Here is a 22878-nt window from a genome sequence, read left to right as displayed (position 1 = left end):
CCAAAAGTGTGAGAGCAGATCTTTAACCTCAAATTTAACTATATCATTATTTAATAATGAGCTATTTAGCTTCCAGTAGGATGCTCTGCCAAGGTTAGTATCAGGGGTATCAATGTAAATGACCCTATGGTCTGTGAGGGGAGAAGTACAAATATTTGTAGTAACACACTCACTATCAATACATTTGGATATAAGACAACAATCTATTCTGGATTGTCTGGAACCTGTTTTGTTACTCCAAGTGATCTGTCGGCCGGAAACCCCTCTCTCCGTAAGATCAAACTTTTCCATAAAAAGTATTAAACCCAAATTCTGATTGGTTGGTCTACCTGGGGGCCATCTATCAGTTGAATTGTCTGTAGTAATGTTAAAGACCCCTCCTATCAATAATAACAAATTGGGAAATGTAGATAACCAATGAAGTATATGTTTCTCTATAGATTCAAGCAGTTCATCATTCTCATGTTTGGTGTTGTACCCGTAGACGTTTACAGTAATGAGTAACTGTAACTGATCACAAGACAAATAAAGTGACCAAAGGGGTCACATTCCGAGTGTAGAATATTACCACCAAAGGTATTTTTCATTGTAGTGACACCAGCGGAGCGTTCAGATCCCATGGGAAAGCCACATATCGTTGCCCCACTGTGTGCAGGGCCACTCACCTTTCAAGAAACCCAGTGTCGCTGTCGTAAAGCTCAGTCTAGAACCCGGATGAAACCAATGGGATAGAACAGCCATTGGGGGAAGTGCTGCACGCTAACTGTGGAGGGATCTCTGGAGTGAAAAAAAAAAGACGTAAAAGATTTAACTGTGGACAGAGATTGTACAGGATCCAAAAACAATATTCTGTGGAGATCTAGAAATATTATCCGGACTTATTTAAGCTTGGACATTGAATCCGAGCGGACCGGATAAGATACTTGCACTGTGGGAGTTGATCTGGGGATACAAGCAGTGGAAAAACACTTTAGCTAGCCTAGCCAGCTAACTGAGCTAGGAACCATCGAAAACCGGAGCATCAGATACACTGACCTGCTAGGCTCCGTGCGAATCCAGGGACTTGCTTAATGAATTATGTCTGCCACAAGCATTGACCCTCAGGTAACGTTAGGCAGGACGATGCATCTCGCCGTGCAGTAAATATGTTAGCTAGCTAATTAACCTTACTTAGCCAGGTAACGTTAGCTACGTTTCAAACTAATTTAATTGTGCCAGGCGGTTTGTTGGCAAGCTAACTAACCGGTTTGTTCAAACGAAGGACGGTTTGCGACCACATATTTGCATAGTTTTACTGTACGATGTTTGAGGGCAAACAAGTAGCTAACGTTAACGTTAAGCAAACTATTTGCTAGCGAAGTAATATTGGCTAGGTAGCTAACATCTTGCTAACCTGCTAGCTAGCCAACTCTTAAGAAATCAGGGGTTAACTAACCTGATAAGCTAATATTTAAACGTATCATTGGTTAACGTTAGCTAGTTAGTTGGCTAAATGGGCGTAGTAAGTTAACTAGCTATCTTGCAACGTTACATCATTGCTTGATGATCTTGTTAGTCATATTTAAGCTATGCGTTTAGCCAAAAAGCTAGCTGACCAACTCACTGATGGGATTTTCCCATGGTGTTACGTAGCTAGCTAGCCAGAACTTTTAGTTAGCCAATGTTAGTTTGATCATGGTTAGACACTTGTCAGCTAGTTAACTAGCTAGCCAGCGGATAGGCCCAGTTAGCTAGGTAGGTAATGTTTGGTGAAGCTCCCTTTGGCTAACATGCATGTTTTCTTTTATTCCCGGCGTGATCCAATGGGGATGCAGAGATCAAAGGGACAAGCATCTAAAGGTAAGAATCATTGCATTTCACATACCTAACACGTATCTATCAAATAGGCCTATCTATAACCAAAAGAAAAACAGCTGTATATTTAGCTGCAGTTTTAGGGGGGAAAAATATTCTACCCATCTAGAACATAAAAGGGTTCTTTGGCTGTCCCGGTGGGATAACTTTTTGTAGAATCCCTTTGGGTTAGCCCAATAATGGACTATCAGAGCCTAACGTTATCCTTATAGTTAAGGGACCTTACATGTTATGTTAGGAAAAGCGAATTGTTTCTGACAGCAAAATTATAATTGTGAATCGATTCTCAATTGCGGTATGGTTCTAGAAACATCAAGCCCTCTACTTTCATATTACATCAAAATAAATTCACAGATGCAAAATATATACTTACTGTAGGCCTATGCTGTTTTAAGAGTTGCAGCCCACAGTATTTGTAGTGCTGAGCAATTAGTGCTTTGTGAGTTCGGTTTAGTGTTGATTATTAAAAAAGAATCACGGATTTCCGTTCAAATTATTACTGTAAACAATAAATGCACAATGCATTAAGTGGGTTGAATGCTATAACATGTAATGTAGAACAATTAAAAAAGGACCGTTGATGGTAGTGACTTCCCTTCACTGCTAATTTAACAATAAGGCCCGAGGAGGTGTGGTATATGGCAAATATACCACGGGTAAGGGCTGTTCTTAGGCATGACGCAGTGTGGTGTATTGGCTGGTTACCAAAGTAATTAGAGCAGTAAAAATGTTTTGTCATACCCGTGGTATACGATCTGATATACCACGGCTGTCAGCCAATCAGCATTCAGGGCTCGAACCACCCAGTTTATAATAGATCTTATACCAAAGCATTGTTGAAGACTAGTTTCTGATTTGCTTAAAGGGCATTTTAAACTAGATAATGGGACAGTTGGAAAATATATTGGGACAATTGGAAAAGATGTGGTAGTGACTTCCCGTTACTGCTTATCACTTATTACAAACTGAGGGGTTTGAGCCCTGAATGCTGATTGGCTGACAGTCGTAGTATATCAGACCATATACCACAGGTATGACAACATTTTTACTTCTCCAATTACGTTGGCAACCAGTTGATAATAGCAATAAGGCACCTCTGGGTTTGTGATATATGGCCAGTATACCACGGCTAAGGGCTGTGTCCAGGCACTCCACATTGTATCGTGAATAGGAACAGCCCTTAGCCGTGGTATATTGGCCATATACCATGCCCCTTGGATACTTGTTTCTAATTGGCTAGAAGGGCATTCTAGAATGGACATGAAAACCAGGTAATGGGACAGTTGGAAAAGATATCGGGATACCTTGCAATCATGACACACAATGCTTTGCGTGGCGCAGCGGTCTACGGCGCACTGCATTTCAGTGCTAGACGTCTCACTACAGACCCTGGTTTCGATCCTAGGCTGTACCACAACCGGCTGTGATCGGGAGTCCCATAGGGTGGTGAACAATAGGCCCAGCGCCGTCCGGGTTAGGAGAGGGTTTGGACTGGGTAGGCTGTCATTGTAAAATAATAATTTGTTCTTAACTGGCTTGCCTAGTTAAATAAAGGTTAAATAAAAACATGCAGACCTTACTTTCTGCAAAGTTACAAAGGCTAAACCAACAGCTACACAACTGAAATTGGATATATTGTAAATACAGGTCCATCAAGGAAAACTTAGCTAGCATTGATTTGTTTGTGCAGAGACATATTTTTTGGAGCATCTGATGACCTAGCACGGTGAGTGATGAACATGAATTTCTCTGGTGCCTACTGTTGCCGTCATGACACACGTGGCGCTATGCTGTCAAATCCTCTCATGTTTCTAGTTTCACCATCTGTTTTCAGCAACATTTTTTAGACTTTTGTCATATTGGCAGGTTTGCTAGCAACAAGCTATTTATCTAGCTTCTAGCCTAGTATTTGATATGCAATGCGATCTCCTCGCAATGAACAGTTTCAAGTGTCTTGATGAGAAGGCAAACTTTTCTTGCTATGACAGGCAACATTGGGCATTATCATCTCATTGTTATGGATTTATCCTACTGAATATCAATAGAAAACAGCTACTTTTCCGTTATTCTTTCTGCAGAGGTCGTGACTGTGTTAGCCATAGCTAGCTGTCTAGCAAGCAAGGGACAACAACGTCGCCACAAGCATAGTAACCGAACATAAAGAACGAACGACTTGGTTGCGTCCATAAATATCAAACGAACGACTGGGTCTCTAGCAACCAAAATATGAGAGAATGAATTTGCTTATAGAAATTAAAACAAAAACAAAATGTTTTTCTTTCTACCGGTAAATGTGTGCTTAGTATTTTCTTTGGCAACTGTGGTATAAATGGGATAAACAGCTGAAACAAACGCAACGGAATCAACTTTGCTGTTATTCTGGCTGCAGCAGTCGCTATCATCCAGAAGGCGAGGTCAGTACAGGTACATCAACGCTGGGACTATGAGACTCGCCAAGCCATCACTAGCTGGTGACCTTAGTCAATGCCCTGCCCTGAACTTAGTCAATGTCACTGGCCGGCTACCATCCGGTTACTCAACCCTGCACCCTAGAGGCTGCTATGCTCTATGTACATAGACATGGAACACTGGTCACTTAAATAATGTTTATGTACTGTTTTACCCACTTCATGTGAATATACTGTATTCTAGTCAAGGCTATCCTATTCAACTACTGCAGTACATATACAATTCTATCTTAAGTATTCTTCAGATATACTACATATTCTATCCACATAATGTCTATACATCCCATCATAGATATATCACACACACACAACCACCGGTCAAAAGTTTGGGGTCACTTAGAAATGTCCTTGTTTTTGAAAGAAAAGCACATGGACAAAAACATTTAAAATGACATCAAATTGATCAGAAATACAGTTTAGACATTGTAAATGACTATTGTAGCTGGAAACGGATGATAAAAAAAAAAAATGGAATATCTACGTAGGCCCATTATCAGAAACCACTCCTGTGTTCCAATAGCATGTTGTTAGCTAGTCCAAGTTCATCATTTTAAAAGGCTATTTGATCATTAGAAAACCCTTTTGCCATTATGTTAGCACAGCTGAAATTGTTGTTCTGATTTAAAGATTCAATAAAACTGGCCTTTAGACTAGTTGAATGTCTGGATCGTCAGTATTTGTGGGTTTTATTACAGGCTCAAAATGGCCAGAAACAAATAACCTTCTCCTGAAACTCTTCAGTCTATTCTTGTTCTGAGACAAAGGCTATTCCATGCGAGAAATTGCCAAGAAACTGAAGATCTTGTACCATGCTTTGTACTACTCCCTTCACAGAACAGCACAAACTGGCTCTGCCCAGAATAGAAAGAGTGGGAGGCCCCGGTGCACAACGGAGCAAGAGGACAAGTACATTAGAGTGTCTAGTTTGAGAAACGGATGCCTCACAAGTCCTCAACTGGCAGCTTCACTAAATACCCGCAAAACACCAGTCTCAACATCTATAGTAAAGAGGCGACTCCGGGATGCTGGCCTTCTAGGCAGAGTTCCTCTGTCCAGTGTCTGTGTTCTTTTGCCCATCTTAATCTTTTCTTTCTATTGACCAGTCTGAGATGGCTTTTTCTTTGCAACTCTGCCAAGAAGGCCAGCATCCCGGAGTCGCCTCTCCACTGTTGACGTTGAGACTGGTGTTTTGCGGGTACTCTTTAGTGAAGCTGCCAGTTGACAATGTCTACACTGTATTTCTGATCAATTTGATGTTATTTTAATGGACAAAAAAACAAGGACTTTTCTAAGTGACCCCAAACTTTTTTGTTTGTGTGTGTGTTATATATCTCACACACACACTCCGGCGTCAACATTGCTCATCCTAATATTTCTTAATTCTATTTTTTTACTTTTAGATTTGTGTGTATTGTTAGATACTAATGCACTGTTGGAGCTAGGAACAAGCATTTCGCTTCAGCCGCAATAACATCTGCTAAATGTGTATGCGACCAGTAATATTTCATTAGTGACTAGCCGTAGCTAGTTGGTTAGCTAGTAGCAAGCAAGGGATAAGAAGCATGGCAACGGAACATAAAGAACAAACGTCTGGGTTGCATAGATATCGAACTAATCAAACGAAGGACTGGGTCACGTCTCTAGCAACCAAAAGATGAGTACAAATTTGTTTCTAAAAATGAAATAATCAACAAAAATCAGTATTTCTACCGTTTGTGTTAGAGGTCGACCGATTTATGGAGGACCAAAGAAAGACGATGCCGGTTTTTATATATATTTGTAATAATGACAATTACAACAATACTGAATGAACAGTGAACACTTTTATTTTAACTTAATATAATACATCAAATCAATTTATTCTCAAATAATTAAATATGTTCAATTTGGTTTAAATAATGCAAAAACACATTGTTGGAGAAGAAAGTAAAAGTGCAATATGTGCTATGTAAAAAAAGCTAGCGAGTTCCTTGCTCAGAACATGAGAACATATGAAAGCTGGTGGTTCCTTTTAACATGAGTCTTCAATATTCCCAGTTAAGAAGTTTTAGGTTGTAAATCAAATCAAAATCAAATTTTATTTGTCACATACACATGGTTAGCAGATGTTAATGTGAGTGTAGCGAAATGCTTGTGCTTCTAGTTCCGACAATGCAGTAATAACCAACAAGTAATCTAGCTAACAATTCCAAAACTACTACCTTATAGACACAAGTGTAAGGGGATAAAGAATATGTACATAAAGATATATGAATGAGTGATGGTACAGAGCGGCATAGGCAAGATACAGTAGATGGTATTGAGTGAGGTACAGTGCCTTGCGAAAGTATTCGGCCCCCTTGAACTTTGCGACCTTTTGCCACATTTCAGGCTTCAAACATAAAGATATACAACTGTATTTTTTTGTGAAGAATCAACAACAAGTGGGACACAATCATGAAGTGGAATGACATTTGTTGGATATTTCAAACTTTTTTAACAAATCAAAAACTGAAAAATTGAGCGTGCAAAATTATTCAGCCCCCTTAAGTTAATACTTTGTAGCGCCACCTTTTGCTGCGATTACAGCTGTAAGTCGCTTGGGGTATGTCTCTATCAGTTTTGCACATCAAGAGACTGAAATTTTTTCCCATTCCTCCTTGCAAAACAGCTCGAGCTCAGTGAGGTTGGATGGAGAGCATTTGTGAACAGCAGTTTTCAGTTCTTTCCACAGATTCTCGATTGGATTCAGGTCTGGACTTTGACTTGGCCATTCTAACACCTGGATATGTTTATTTTTTAACCATTCCATTGTAGATTTTGCTTTATGTTTTGGATCATTGTCTTGTTGGAAGACAAATCTCCGTCCCAGTCTCAGGTCTTTTGCAGACTCCATCAGGTTTTCTTCCAGAATGGTCCTGTATTTGGCTCCATCCATCTTCCCATCAATTTTAACCATCTTCCCTGTCCCTGCTGAAGAAAAGCAGGCCCAAACCATGATGCTGCCACCACCATGTTTGACAGTGGGGATGGTGTGTTCAACTGTGTTGCTTTTACGCCAAACATAACGTTTTGCATTGTTGCCAAAAAGTTCAATTTTGGTTTCATCTGACCAGAGCACCTTCTTCCACATGTTTGTGTCTCCCAGGTGGCTTGTGGCAAACTTTAAACAACACTTTTTATGGATATCTTTAAGAAATGGCTTTCTTCTTGCCACTCTTCCATAAAGGCCAGATTTGTGCAATATACGACTGATTGTTGTCCTATGGACAGAGTCTCCCACCTCAGCTGTAGATCTCTGCAGTTCATCCAGAGTGATCATGGGCCTCTTGGCTGCATCTCTGATCAGTCTTCTCCTTGTATGAGCTGAAAGTTTAGAGGGACGGCCAGGTCTTGGTAGATTTGCAGTGGTCTGATACTCCTTCCATTTCAATATTATCGCTTGCACAGTGCTCCTTGGGATGTTTAAAGCTTGGGAAATCTTTTTGTATCCAAATCCGGCTTTAAACTTCTTCACAACGGTATCTTGGACCTGCCTGGTGTGTTCCTTGTTCTTCATGATGCTCTCTGCGCTTTTGACGGACCTCTGAGACTATCACAGTGCAGGTGCATTTATACGGAGACTTGATTACACACAGGTGGATTGTATTTATCATCATTAGTCATTTAGGTCAACATTGGATCATTCAGAGATCCTCACTGAACTTCTGGAGAGAGTTTGCTGCACTGAAAGTAAAGGGGCTGAATAATTTTGCACGCCCAATTTTTCAGTTTTTGATTTGTTAAAAAAGTTTGAAATATCCAATAAATGTCGTTCCACTTCATGATTGTGTCCCACTTGTTGTTGATTCTTCACAAAAAAATACAGTTTTATATCTTTATGTTTGAAGCCTGAAATGTGGCAAAAGGTCGCAAAGTTCAAGGGGGCTGAATCTGAGGGCGTGGCTGGGGATGCTGTCTGGGCCTGCAGCCTTGCGAGGGTTAAGACGTTTAAATGTTTTCCTCACGTCGGCTGCAGTAAAGGAGAGTCCGCATGTTTTAGTTGCGGGCCGTGTCAGTGGCACTGTATTGTCCTCAAAGCGGGCAAAAAAGTTATTTAGTCTGCCTGGGAGCAGGACATCCTGGTCCGTGAAGGGGCCAGTTTTCTTTTTGTAATCCGTGATTGACTGTAGACCCTGCCACATACCTCTTGTGTCTGAGCCGTTGAATTGAGATTCTACTTTGTCTCTATACTGACGCTTAGCTTGTTTGATTGCCTTGCGGAGGGAATAGTTACACTGTTTGTATTCGGTCATGTTTCCGGTCACCTTGCCCTGATAAAAAGCAGTGGTTCGGGCTTTCAGTTTCACGCGAATGCTGCCATCAATCCACGGTTTCTGGTTTGGGAATGTTTTAATCGTTGCTATGGGAACGACATCTTCAACGCACGTTCTAATGAACTCGCTCACCGAATCAGCGTATTCGTCAATGTTGTTGTCTGACGCAATACGTTATTATAGGACTATTTCTCTCTATACCATTTATTTCATATACCTCGACTTTTGGATGTTCTTATAGGCACTTTAGTATTGCCAGCCTAATCTCGGGAGTTGATAGACTTGAAGTCATAAACAGTGGTGTGCTTCAAGCATTGCAAAGAGATGCTGGCAAATGCAGGAAAGTGCTTACGAGCCTGCTGCTGCTTGCAACTGCTCAGTTAGACTGCTCTATCAAATAGCAAATCATAGACTTAATTATAATAAACACACAGAAATATGAGCCTTTGGTCATTAATATGGTCAAATCCGTAAACTATCATATAAAAAACAAAACATTTATTATTTCAGTGAAATACGGAATCGTTACGTATTTTTATCTAACGGGTGGCATCCCTAAGTCTAAATATTGCTATTACATTGCACAACCTTCAATGTTATGTCATAATTATGTAAAATTCTGGCAAATTAATTACGGTCTTTGTTAGGAAGAAATGGTCTTCACACAGTTCGTAACGAGCCAGGCGAACCAAACTGCTGCATATACCCTGACTCTGCTTAGACATGAACACAAGAGAAGTGACACAATTTCAGGCACCGCATTGATTATATGCAATGCAGGACAAGCTAGTTAAACTAGTAATATCATCAACCATGTGTAGTTTACTAGAGATTATGTTAAGAAAAGTTTTTTTATAAGATAAGTTTAATGCTCGCTAGCAACTTACCATGGCTCCTTGCTGCACTCGCGTAACAGGTGGTCAGCCTGCCACGCAGTCTCCTCATGGATTGCAATATAATCAGCGTCCAGAAATGCCGATTACCAATTGTTATGAAAACTTAAAATTGGCCCTAATTAATCTGTTGACCTCTAGTTTGTGTGCTTTCACATTGTTTTCTTTGGCAACTCTGGTATAAGTGGGATAAACACTTCTGTTCTGTACATTACCTTGGATAAATGAACTCTACAAAGGGACTCTGCTCTGCCTCGTCCCGCTGCATCGTCCATTATTTCCAAGGTAATGTACAGGACGTTGGCGTTTATCCCCTACTTAACCATTTATTTACTTTCAAATATTTCACTTGTGTACATTGCATTTGTTTTATTTGATGACTTTCATTCCAATTCATCTGAGCTGCTGTCTGACAATAACAATTGTAGTGTTCAAAGTAAATAAGGCATACTTATGACTCCTGAATACCAACTATAAATCACTTAGATCATGTATTATCAGGTAGAGAGACCCCCTCGATTGTGCATCTTCTGCCTCTTCCATCCCTCTCCGTGTCAGCCCCACACAGACCGGATAAGTAGGCACGCAATGGATTATGGTCATTGTACCTAATTACCATGTTTTCTGCGCTAAACTGTTGAATATTGGTCTGTTGGAAATTATAACTCTATATTACATCGCACAATGGGCTTGATCCAATTTATCTCTAGAGAAACTGTGTATTGAGTTCACAGAAAAACCCTGAATGAAATGGAAATTAAATCATTGAGCCTACATTGGTAAATTAGTTGTTTAAAAAACCCAAAATAACCAACATTTCGTTTTAATCCCTCGGCACTGTTTTTCAGTGACAACATGTTTGTGGCATCCGTCTTCTGTTTATGCACAGGTGTTCGGGGGGGAACACCTGATAGCTAATTAGAACAGGCTGTCTTCCATCTGTTTTCTGTAAACAAGCAGTGTTACATGGAGATATGGCCGTGTAGGAACCCTAACCCTATAAATGTGTGTAGTAATTTACTTTTTTTAAAATATATATATTTTTTAAATATTTTTGCTGATGAAAGATGCATTCCTAATGTTTCCAAAACCGGACCACAAGCAATGCGTGGCTCTTAACAAAAGCCTCTCACCTTTTAGCCAGGCACATTTCTATGGCAACGAGTCCTCCGGGGCAAGCTAACTCACGGCTATTTCCGCTTAGCCTGAATTAAATGACTGAGCCACGAGTTGAGGATCAATAAAATCAGATTCTCTCCATCTTGCAAAGGACAACTGATTTTAAATATTTTAATAAAATATTGTTGGTATTTTAACATTATCACATTACACATTTAGTAACAACAGAATGCATTTGTGACTTCATGCACAGTAACACTTTTGTATGACTTAAAACAATTATTTAATCGATACGAGTGGGGGAAAAGGTGCATGTGGTTGTGCATTGATAAGCACACCGAAGTCAGCATTAACGATATGTTAAAAAATATAAAAGCCTGATTTGATGTTTCAGCATTGTCTCAATGAAGAGTTTGTTGTTCAACTAGGTATGTGTGACATGCACGCACAGTTACAGGCCTGCTAGAGTTAGCAGCAGGCGGAAGAGCAACATCCACTCTCATAGTACGGGTGAAGCCTGAAGCCTGAGCTGGAATGTGAAGCTAACTGAAGCTGGTTAGCTTTAGAAAACCCAGAGTAGATCTAGCTTGCTTCGTAGGATAGCCCTCAGGAACCCACAAGGACAGCCCAATAACCTTTTTTGAACTTTTAGAGTAGCTAGCTACTTGGGGTAAATTTTTGATCTGCGCTGGTGGTCTCTAGTCCCCTGCACACGGTTACAGCTTCACCTCCCGGGACACCTATCTGATCTAGATAGTGTAGGCCTAGCTGAAGAGAGTATCTAGCCTGGTACCTTTTGCATGTCAGTTAGCTAAGCAATAGTCAACAGCCTATTCTACATTTGTTTGCCATAGATTATTGGTGGAAGTTGTTGTGCACAATTCCGCTGATTTATTAGCTAACATTTTGCCATACTTTCTGGGTGAGTTGACTTTGACATACAAACTTAGACTGCACACCAGATATTATTCAGAATATATGTATGCAAACCAGCCTCAAATTCTCTACACGCACATTTTAGTGACTCGCTGATTATTCACTGCTGGTAGGCTGTGACGTTGATTGGTGTTGACTAGCCTTTAATTGTGTGTTAGACATTGAGGCAGTGACACACAGCACAGGCCTTGACTCATACTGACACTGCTGGAGGGGTGTAGGTCACTGCCTGATTCACTTCCAGGATACGACGGGTCTCCTGGCAAGTGCCAGGTGGCTGTCAGTCATATCACGATGATGCAGGCAGGTTATTTGTGGAGGATGACACCATACGCGCATGCTGAGTGTCAGTGTTAAGGCTGCCTACTAAGCACACTTCCAAATGCCCTTCACTGAACTGACAGTGCATTGCCACTCACCTGTTATTGTTGAGATAGAAATCATTCCTGATTTTCTTTTTGCCAAAAATCCTAACTCCTGTGTTGTCGTTTCAGTGCAAAATGGTTCGCTGCATCAGAAGGAGACTGTCCACGACAATGACTTTGAGCCGTACCTCACTGGCCAATCAACCCAGGTGCGTGACTGGCCGCAGGTGATAATGCTAACCAGTCTTTCATGGGATAATGTTTACATTTTCTTATTATGCAATTCTGAATTTACATGACGGGGGTGGCAGTTTGTGTGTTGAAGCTGCAGTTGGAAGAGTTGGTCTCCATTTGTATCAGACTGATTTTAAGTGATGGGTTATTAAAGCTCTTTATATCAAGGTTTCAGATTTCCCCAACATAGGCTAGGTCCCTCAAATTCAAATCTGGGACTCAAAGCCAGTTCCACTGCTTTTTCCCATTGTTCTCTCTAATCGGGGACTTATTCAGTCCTGGGACACCAGGTGGGTAGAATTATTATCAGGTAGAACAGAAAAGCAGCAGTCCTCAGGACCTGGTAGGGTAAGAGTTGAATATACCTGGGCTAGGCCTACATTTTCCAGTTGGTTTTCAGTGGATCAAAATTCTCAGATGTTTCCAGAAGAAGAAAGCTCAGGGTCAGGTATTGCAAGTGTCTTGAATGCCCAAATGACGCTGACATTATTTCCTCACTTGAATCCTAATGGAATGTAATTGTCACCTAGCTTTTCACTTAGTAGAGGGCAAGACGGTTGATATGCAGAAGACGATAGCGTTTCCCGTTTTTATTTTTAGTTGCTAAATGTGGCCTTCTAACTTGTACCCTCTATTCTCTATTAGTTTTTCATTTAAAATGGATGCCAGAAATATCTCATGACCTTGTCTGTTGAAGGGCGATAGATTGTTTCCAGTGAGGGCCTCATTTTGCTCCTCTCACAGAACAAATCTGCCTTTGCAAAATTACATTTTTGGTATTACTTTCTCATTGCCATTCTTTTAACCCCCCAGTTTTGGCCTTCTGTGTCCATGTTCTTTCCATTTACTAGCTGAGTGTTTTGTGATTAACTGTTTATTAGTGCTGCATAATGTGAAGCAAACACCAAAAGACTAATGAAACAACTTTTTACATAACGGGTATAGATTATTGTAATTGTTCTACCTCCACAGAACAGCAGCTACCAGTCCATGACCGACCCCTACCTGTCCAGCTACTACGCCCCCTCCATCGGCTTCCCCTACCCCCTCAGTGAGGCCCCCTGGTCCACTGGTGGAGACCCCCCAATCCCTTACCTCACCCCCTACGGACCCTTGAGCAATGGAGACCACCACTTCATGCCCGACACCGTGTTTGGCCAGCCTGGAGGGCTTGGCAGCAGCATCTACCCCCACCGCTTTAACTTTTTCCCTGAGAACCCGACCTTCTCCGCCTGGGGCACCAGTGGCTCTCAGGGCCAGCAGACTCAGAGCTCAGCCTACGGTGGCAGCTATAGCTACCCTCCCAGCTCCCTGGGTGGCACACTGGTGCCTGACGGCCAGACAGGCTTCCATAGCGACACCCTCAACAAGGCCCCTGGCATGAACAGCTTGGAGCAGGGCATGGTGGGCCTGAAGATCGGTGGTGACCTCACAGGCCAGGGGTCAGGAATCAAGGCTGTGGGCTCTGTGATTGGCGGACCGCCGGTGGTGGCACAGGGGAACGGGGGTACGTCCATCGGTATGCCCCCGCCGAAGCCCGCCTCCTGGGCGGCCATCGCTAGTAAGCCGGCCAAACCCCAGCAGCTGAAGAACAAGGTGAAACCAGGCATGCCCAGCCCTGGGGGAACCCTGCCCCCTCCGCCCATCAAACACAACATGGACATTGGCACTTGGGACAACAAGGGGCCTATGAATAAAGTGGCCCAAGCCCCCATGCAGCAGCAGCAGGCTATGAGCATGCCCCATGGCCACCCCATGCAGCCCCAGACCCCCATGCAGCAGAACCCCATGCAGCCCCCTCCCCAGTCCCTGCTGCAGCAGCAAATGCAGCCCATGGCCTTACACCACCAGCACCCTCCTCAACCCTACCAACACCAGACCCAACCCCCACCTCCCCAGACCCGCTGGGTCGCCCCGCGCAACCGTAACCTTGGATACGGACAAGGAGGGGCCGGCATGGACGGTAGCAGTATGATTGGCATAGTCAGCGGGGGTAATGGCGGTCCCCCTGGTTCTGTCGGTATGGTCCCTGGTGGAGTGGAGAACCACCCAGTGTTGGAGAAGCTGCGTGCCGCCCACAGCTACAACCCCAGGGTGTTTGAGTGGAACCTGAAGAACGGCCGTGTGTTCATCATCAAGAGCTACTCTGAGGACGACATCCACCGTTCCATCAAGTACTCCATCTGGTGCAGCACCGAGCACGGCAACAAGCGCCTGGACGGGGCCTTCCGCAGCCTCAACGGCAAAGGACCCGTTTACCTGCTGTTCAGCGTCAACGGCAGCGGCCACTTCTGCGGCGTGGCCGAGATGCGCTCGTCCGTGGACTACGGCACCAGTGCCGGCGTGTGGGCACAGGACAAGTGGAAGGGCAAGTTTGACGTGGACTGGCTGTTTGTTAAGGACGTGCCCAACAGCCAGCTGCGCCACATCCGCCTTGAGAACAACGACAACAAGCCGGTGACCAACTCCCGGGACACTCAGGAGGTCCCTCTGGAGAAGGCCAAGCAGGTGATGAAGATCATTGTGGGCTTCAAGCACACCACCTCCATCTTCGACGACTTCTCCCACTATGAGAAGAGGCAGGAGGAAGAGGAGGAGGTACGCAAGGTGTGTTAGATACACTTGTCTTGTTAAATCCTGTCCATCCACTCCTAGGCTTTATGAATGCTAAAGAACCTGCCTCCCAAAAGTGTTTGTTTCAAATACAATCCTTTGTTGTTGGTAAACATTTGATTGACATTAGTTCTCATCTTGGTGAATATGAAGATGGAACGTCATCGGTACATAGAACAGGGATCTCAACCCTGTTCCTGGAGTGCTACCGTCTTGGAGCTTTTCACTCCAAACCCAGTTGTAACTCACCTGATTTTAAGTTTATAAACCAGCTAATTGTTAGCATCAGGTGCTCTAGATTAGGGTTGGAGGGAAAACCTACAGGACGGTAGCTCTCTAGGAGCAGGTTTGGAGAGCCCTGATATAGAGCCTATCATTTCATAGCCCTCTTCATAAGAGGTGTGTGTGTGTTTAACTGACTTCTCTTCTCTCCTTGTACTCCTGCTGTCAGACCTTTGAGCCACCTGCACCCATCCAGAACCGTTCTCGGCTGGAGCAGGTACATGTCCAGTTTCTGTCTCTCAACAGGAATCTGACATTACTGTTATGATGACGAGGGGTGGAAGGAACATTTTGGTCACTGATGTTTCGATTGTGTTTTTAAATGTTATTCATGTCCTTCTCTCGTCTCCCCACAGGAGCGCCAAAACAGGAGTAAACAGCAGTAGAAGACATTTATTCTTGGCTTGATCAACAGTTACACTAGGACATTCGATTTAAGAGACAGAAGAATTCAGAAATTATATTTAAAAAAGAAAAATAAGTATTCTTTTTTTTTCTATTTAATCCTGGTGAATTTCTGCCGCCACCGTGGAGACTTGCGCTTTCCGGCCCCAGGTACCACCCATCACCTCTTGTGCAGGGATAACAAGCTGAGTTCATGTATTACCTAGCCACCACCATCACATTGTTTTAGTTCTGATTGACTTTGTTTTTTTACGTTCTATCCCATGTACTCTTTCTCGTCAGACTGGATTTGTTTTTGACCTCTCCTGGCCCCTCCCTAATAACTCTTCCTGGATTTGTTTTTGACCTCTCCTGGCCCCTCCCTAATAACTCTTCCTGGATTTGTTTTTGACCTCTCCTGGCCCCTCCCTAATAACTCTTCCTCGAATTGAATCAGGGTTTGACAGCACCAAGGAGAAGAGAGAATATCTGCCACTTTATATTTCTGTACAATCAGGAACTGCCGTGTCCTGCCCCTGTTTGTCCATTGGGGGGCGGTGTTGCCATCTTTCAGAGGTTTAACTGTGCCAACAGGGTTGGAGGATCCCAAAGGCAAAAAATGTTCGGACTTAGAACTGTGTGTGATAATGAGACTTCAGCGGTTTATCTATTTTTCATTCAAGATCAACAAAGTCTATATTTTATGGCTTACTACTGACAATTTTCAGTTCAGAAAGATGATTTTTCTGGAGCCTTAATATTTTGTTTTCTAGTTATTGATGACTTGTCAAAAGAATCTTTAACTGACAGTGCTGGAGAAATCAGGGATAGTCTGAAGTCAGACTTGGGACATTTCAAAGGAGGAAGTGTGCCTCTGGGAAGGAAGTAACTGATGGGTGTCCTCCACGACGATGGAGCTCTCACCATCTGAATTGAAAATTATACTATTTTACATCCCGAACACCCTTCCACTTTGTTTTGATAAATGACATTTGTCTTGAAGAAGTTGTGTCATTATCAGGAGATTATGTTCACGTACTCAAGCCAGTCTGAGAGAAATGTAGCATTCACCATTTTAAATGAATTATTTTATAGTTGGAATGATGTGCTGTAACTGCTACATATGAATGAATTGTTTCTCTATTTGGAAAAATCACTTGGGTTAATTATCCGTTCATCATAATTCTGTCTTAATCTGTTGTTTTGTTTGACTTGCTTCTCAAAATGTGTTTTTTTCTGTAAATCTCATGTTCTTGTTAATGCTAAGATTTAACTTAGGAGCCTGTAGTCATGGAGATGACCTGAAATGAGCAACTGATTTACTATCAAGAGTAAGAAAACAAATAAGAACTAAATATGCTTTCTGTGTTTTTTGTTGGTCAAAGTCATTGAAAATAAGTCAGTGGTATCAGGAATTATCTATCCATCAAGATTGATTGGTGGTTGAACATTGAATGATAAACAATTATCCCAATTATCCCTAATTAATAGCCCACAATGTGCAATCATGCAGGCTGCAATCACAGTCTGGTAACCTTGATTACATTGTGGTTAAACACTATACAGCCCTTTTTGAGTAATGGTTGGCACAACGATTTCTTTCTAGTACAGTTCCTTTATTGACAGTACAGCAGTATTTCCTTTGTTCTCTTACTGATCTCAGACATGCTGGATTCCCATTCTGCACAGAGAGACGGGGTAGAAACTGTTCTGTGTGCCATTCAGTCCACTCTCTTGTGTTGTAGGTTTATTCTGACTTGAGCATTAAACCTGGAATTCTGTGACATCACAGTGTGTGTGAGCAAGAGAGAGACATGGATGTGAATGCTGTCCCTCACTGTTACTGCACATCAGTGGAGGAGCTATAGGAGGACGGGCTCATTGTAGTGGCTGGAATTAAATAACTGGAACGGAGTCCAACGTGGTTTCAATATGTTTGATATCGTTCTATTGATTCCATTCCAGCCATTACAATGAGCCCGTCCTCCTATAGCTCCTTCCACCAGCCTCCACTGCTGTACATGAGTGTGAACCCGCATCTCTTGTGTTCATGGAGTTGTAACAGCGTTGTTTCTTGCCATGTGCCTGGATCAGTTCCAGATTTGCTGGATGTTTGTGTATCACCACAGCCCAGTCTCAGATGTTGCGTAGCTGCTCTTTTCCCTGGCCGGTGTAGTGTAGCCCCTGTATGTCTGGAGACATGACCTTTGACTTCGTACAGGGGACGTCCGGGTGCATCTCAATAGTCTAAAGTGGCTTCCTTCCTCTCCTCCATCTGCAGCAATGTGAAAACGTGGTTAAAGCCATATGGGGTGGATGATTTCTATGGTGTTTTCTTCCACAAATTGTCTTTCACACCAGTATAGATGAAGGAAAGGAGACAAGTGGAGGAAGCCACTTTAGATTATAGACATTGCTGTTTTTCTTTCGGTCAAGAAGCATGAAATGGATGTGATGCCTATAGTTCAGGACTTACATGCACGTGTCGAGTTGTTTGCTGCAATAGAGGGCCATGTGTATGGTTCTAAAATAAAGGATATGTCTACTACACTAAAGGAATAATGACGTGAAATAAAACAAATATTAATACAATGAATTATTGTATAGACTTGCAAGTAAACCACTTTAGCTATATCAGTGGGATCAACCTGTAAGGTTTTGAAAGCTCTATCTTGGTTTATTATATTTTTTCCTTTAGAAAAAATCAAGCCTTAATAAACTGTATATTTAGCAACAATCACTTTGTCTTAATCTCGTCATTACTGTTGATCATTCTGAAAACACTACTTCTCTTAACTTGACAGTGATTCTGTTTTGTTTTTCCTTCCATGTTCCAGAAAGGTCTTCAGGGGGTGGTTTTTCAAAAGTTATCCGATTACCACTATCGGATAGTATTACATGTTAGAATTTAGTTTTTTGAAAACTTAAAAATGGGATTCTGATCCTCCGGATAAGGATGTGGTAATCCAATCTGACCTTTAATCGGGGAATGTAAGAATGGGATTCTGATCCTCCGGATAAGGATGTGGTAATCCAATCTGACCTTTAATCTGGGAATGTAAGAATGGGATTCTGATCCTCCGGATAAGGATGTGGTAATCCAATCTGACCTTTAATCGGGGAATGTAAGAATGGGATTCTGATCCTCCGGATAAGGATGTGGTAATCCAATCTGACCTTTAATCGGGGAATGTAAGAATGGGATTCTGATCCTCCGGATAAGGATGTGGTAATCCAATCTGACCTTTAATCTGGGAATGTAGGTCATTTTGCATTTTTCAAAACTCGAAGGTAGTGGTTAGTATAGTTTCCATCCCAAAAATCTGGATTATCTTGATCCCACTAGAAAGTTGGATTCAGATTGGATTTAGAAAGGCACTACAACCAAGAAATATCAATGTAACTAAGGTCAGGAGGTTTAAAAAATGTTCTTACATCTGAAAACCAAAGGTTCATTATGTTAAATTGACTACAGTACAGGTTTGTGGTAAATTGTTATATTGACAAGTGTCAAATAAATGAATCTAATTATAAGTGATATGCAGGCTCTTATTTGTAATCAAGGTACCTTTATTCATGTGTACAGAACAAAAATACTGTATAAATGCAACATGCAAACATTTCGAAGATTGGAATGAGTTACAGTTCATATAAGGAAATCAGTCCATTTTAATAAATTCATTAGGCCCTAATCTATAGATCTCACATGACTGGGCATGGGTGCAGCCGTGGGTGGGCCTTGGAGTGCATAGGCACACCCACTTGGCAGCCAGGCCCAGCCAATCAGAATGAGTTTTTCTCCACAAATGGGATATATTACAGACAGAAATACTCCTCAGCCTCCCACCCACCCTCAGACCATTCTGCAGGTGAAGAAGCCGGATGTGGAGGTCCTGGGCTCGTGGTCTGTGGTTGTGAGGCCGGTTGGACATTCTGTCAAATTCTCTAAAACAACATTGGAGGCGGCTTATGGTAGAGAAATTAACATTAAATTATCTGGCAACAGCTCTGGTGGACATTATTGCAATCAGCATGCCAATTGAATGCTCCCTCAAAACTTGAGACATCTGTGGCATTGTGCTGTGTGACAAAACTACACATTTTATAGTGGCTTTTTATTGTCCCCAGCACAAGGTGCACCTGTGTAATGATCATGCTGTTTAATAATCATCTTGATGTGTCACACCTGTCAGGTGTATGGAAAATCTTGGCAAAGGACAAATGCTCACTAACAGGGATGTAAACAAATGTGTGCACAAAATGTGAGAGAAATAAATACATTTTTTATTTTTTATTTCAGCTCATGAAACACTTTACATGTTGTGTTTATATTTTTGTTCACTGTCGTTTACTCCTTTCTGTTTCCCTATGACAGTGTAGAAGTAGTACCACAACCTGTCCAATAGATGGTAAGGTTCATGGCCTGTTCAAAGCACTGAAAATCTGGATTCTGTGATATTGTGGTAGCTGGATCAGAATGATCCTATTATTTTCTGAAAAAACAGCTCAAAAACGGACAGATTGATATAATCCCGATAGAAAAAAAGAGGATTATAGAATCCGTCTCTGATCCCCCCCTTTTGAAACCTGACCCACACACATACATGTAACTGCCAAAATAATGGAAGCACTTGAGTAAATGAGGGATACAAAGTAAATTGAAAGCAGGTGCTTCCACATAGGTGTGGTTTCTGAGATAATTAAGCAGTTAACGTTCCATCATGGTTAGGGTTATGCATAAAAATGGTCGGCAGGCTACCATGGCTGGGCCCCATAGGATGGATGACAATGCCCCCATCCACATGGCACAAGTGGTCACTGAATGGTTTGATGAGCATGAAAATGATGTAAACCATATGCCATGGCCGTCTCAGTCACCAGATCTCAACCCAATTTAACACTTAGGCCCATGGGAGATTCTGGAGCCAAGCCTAAAACAGTGTTTCCCACCACCAATTCAATTCAATGGGCTTTATTGGCATGGGAAACATGTTAACATTGCCAAAGCAAGTGAGGTAGATAATATATAAAAGTGAAATAAACAATAAAAATTAACAGTAAACAGTAAATTGTTTCAAAACAATAAAGACATTACAAACGTCATATTACGTATATATACAGTGTTGCAACGATGTACAAATGGTTAAGGGTACACAAGAGAAAATAAATAAGCATAAATATGGGTGTATTTACAATGGTGTTTGTTCTTCACTGGTTGCCCTTTTCTTGTGGCAACGGGTCACAAATCTTGCTGCTGTGATGCACACTGTGGAATTTCACCCAGTAGATATGGGAGTTTATCAAAATTGGGTTTGTTTTCAAATTCTTTGTAGATCTGTGTAATCTGAGGGAAATATGTCTCTCTAATATGGTCTTACATTGGACAGGAGGTTAGGAATTGCAGCTCAGTTTCCACCTCATTTTGTGGGCAGTGTGCACATAGCCTGTCTTCTCTTGAAAGCCATGTCTGCCTATGGCGGCCTTTCTCAATGGCAAGGCTATGCTCACTGAGTCTGTACATAGTCAAAGCTATCAACAAAACACCAAATTATGGAAATTCTCTTTGTAGAATGGTGTCGCATCCCTCCAAAAGAGTTACAGACACTAGTAGAATGTATGCCAAGGCACATTGAAGCTGTTCTGGCTCGTGGTGGCACAATGCCCAATTTACACACTTTATGTTGGTGTTTCCTTTATTTTGGAAGTTACCTGTATGTCGTATTGAATTGAAATCAGCTGGGTGATGATTTAGTCTGGCGATTATAATGTCTTGTTGGACAACTATGCCATAGTCTAGGTCTATGTCTACGTTATAACATGCCGATATAGAAGCGTATGAAGACAATTTGACTAGACTAGAGTGAGAAAAGGTGCAGAGCACGTGGTAGTAACTCCCTTGTCCGGGACAGTAGCTATTATTAGACTATAAACTAATCGGTCTACATTTCCACGGATGACGAATTCGCTATTTTGAATATATCAGTAGACCCACAATATAAGTAAAATAAAAATGTCAAATATATTGAAAGTTAAAAGCATCTTCAACTGTGAAATTTAAATGTACATAGATTTATTTGGTTGCTAATAGACTGGCCTACATGCGTACGTGAATTTATTTAAAACAAGGCTTCTACTGCTTTCTAGAACAGGAACACAGGCATGGAACGAGATTCAGCCCAGAACAGAGTCAATGGAGAGTCGTCGATGGCCTATGATGCCTGGGCAGCGCAGGGACTAAGTCGGTCTAAGTCTCCTAGCTGTCATAAGGTATAATATATAGGCCGAACTGAACTACCAAAACGGAATAAATGTTTATAAGCCCTTTGAGGATGTTAGGCCTAAAGGTAGGCTAGGTCTATTGTCAACGTTATAGTTCTTAATTCATCCATGCAACCTGACGGGAACTCTCCGTGGTCCTGAATAGGCCTCACTACTGAGGAACTAATAGGCAGAGTCCATCTCAATTTGTTACAGGTATCCCTACTACGGGATCTATCTAGAAGTAGCTTTTTTAACAGATATGCCTAATGTCTTGTGTTCCTTTATACCGGTAGGCCTATTTCACATAAACATTTCTCTGAAACCTTTCCCCTTTCCCAAAATCACCGACAATGAAATAATACATGCACCCTCAGCATTTATTTATTGGTTATATTGTACACAACATTCCAAGTGTATGCTACCCAGGCCAAGCATTGAAAATAGTTTCAAAAACGTGACATTATTAAAAAATATATATCAGAATTGATTTCCTTAACAACCACTTACCTGAGAGATCTCGACAATACTCTTTCAATAATTCAGAAACCTTCAAATTATATGTATCCTCTGATTTATTGGCTCCATCAAACATTATTATGCTATATATGATATTCAGTCTAAAAAGGTACTCTTTTGCCTGCTGCAAATGTATAATAAATTGTATATTTGATGTTGTTTTGTAGGCTATTGTTTTACAGCAAAACCTTTTTTTATATAGGCTGCATTTGAATGGACTAGGCTACTAGCATTTGTACAACCAAGCCAGTGATACATTGTTAATATGGTTCCTATAGGTGGCATTGACTCTTTAACTCATGACAAGGCGTAATGACGGTGACCTGACCATACAGGCCTCGGGAAGTCTAGAACAATATCTGTCATTTTAATTCACTTCATTCATTTGTTGTCAGTTGGGCTATTTGTGTAATATTTGGGGACTTTGTCAAGAATTTCTAAACAAGAAAGTTGCCCAAACGAATAGCAATATCTCATGACATGAAGGCTTAGCCTATGGATAGTTATAGGCTACATGAAATGCAAGGCAACGTTCTAAGAGACTCAGAAATAGTACAATTAATCAGTTATGGTCACTGTTGCCTGTCTTTGACAGCTCATTTGTGGGCATTTTTACTAGACGAAACTTAAAATATCTTTGATGAAATGCTATTTATAG

General features: G+C 41.6%; 1 protein-coding gene across 3 annotated transcripts; it reads left to right on the top strand.

Annotated features, from left to right (window-relative positions):
* The first annotated feature begins 582 nt into the window (after nt 1–582).
* Nucleotides 583–18180, top strand: LOC110492496 (YTH domain-containing family protein 1). Of its 3 annotated transcripts, none has more exons than XM_021566868.2 (6): nt 583–1104; nt 1815–1839; nt 12060–12157; nt 13137–14762; nt 15229–15276; nt 15416–18180. In XM_021566868.2, exons 1-6 carry the CDS (start codon nt 1078–1080, stop codon nt 15443–15445), a joined length of 1854 nt encoding a protein of 617 aa, XP_021422543.1. In that variant the 5' UTR covers nt 583–1077; the 3' UTR covers nt 15446–18180. The 3 variants fall into 3 exon arrangements, with proteins under 3 accessions (XP_021422543.1, XP_021422541.1, XP_021422544.1); XM_021566866.2 differs by having other exon boundaries at nt 591–1104; nt 13137–14771; XM_021566869.2 differs by having other exon boundaries at nt 592–1104; nt 12060–12139; nt 13137–14771.
* Nucleotides 18181–22878: the final 4698 nt, after the last annotated feature.

Source organism: Oncorhynchus mykiss, chromosome 16 (genome assembly GCF_013265735.2).
Source record: "Oncorhynchus mykiss isolate Arlee chromosome 16, USDA_OmykA_1.1, whole genome shotgun sequence".
In the NCBI taxonomy this organism is placed as follows: Eukaryota; Metazoa; Chordata; class Actinopteri; order Salmoniformes; family Salmonidae; genus Oncorhynchus; species Oncorhynchus mykiss.
This window is presented reverse-complemented; position numbering and strand designations above follow the sequence as displayed.

What these genes read in the sequence shown, in the direction of transcription:
- LOC110492496 (XM_021566866.2), top strand. Translation starts at nt 1,078, where the DNA reads ATGTCTGCCACAAGCATTGACCCTCAG. An exon ending in AAAGGGACAAGCATCTAAAG is followed by an intron (nt 1,840 to 12,059) that starts GTAAGAATCATT and finishes TTGTCGTTTCAG; the next exon opens with TGCAAAATGGTTCGCTGCAT. An exon ending in AGGTGCGTGACTGGCCGCAG is followed by an intron (nt 12,158 to 13,136) that starts GTGATAATGCTA and finishes CTACCTCCACAG; the next exon opens with AACAGCAGCTACCAGTCCAT.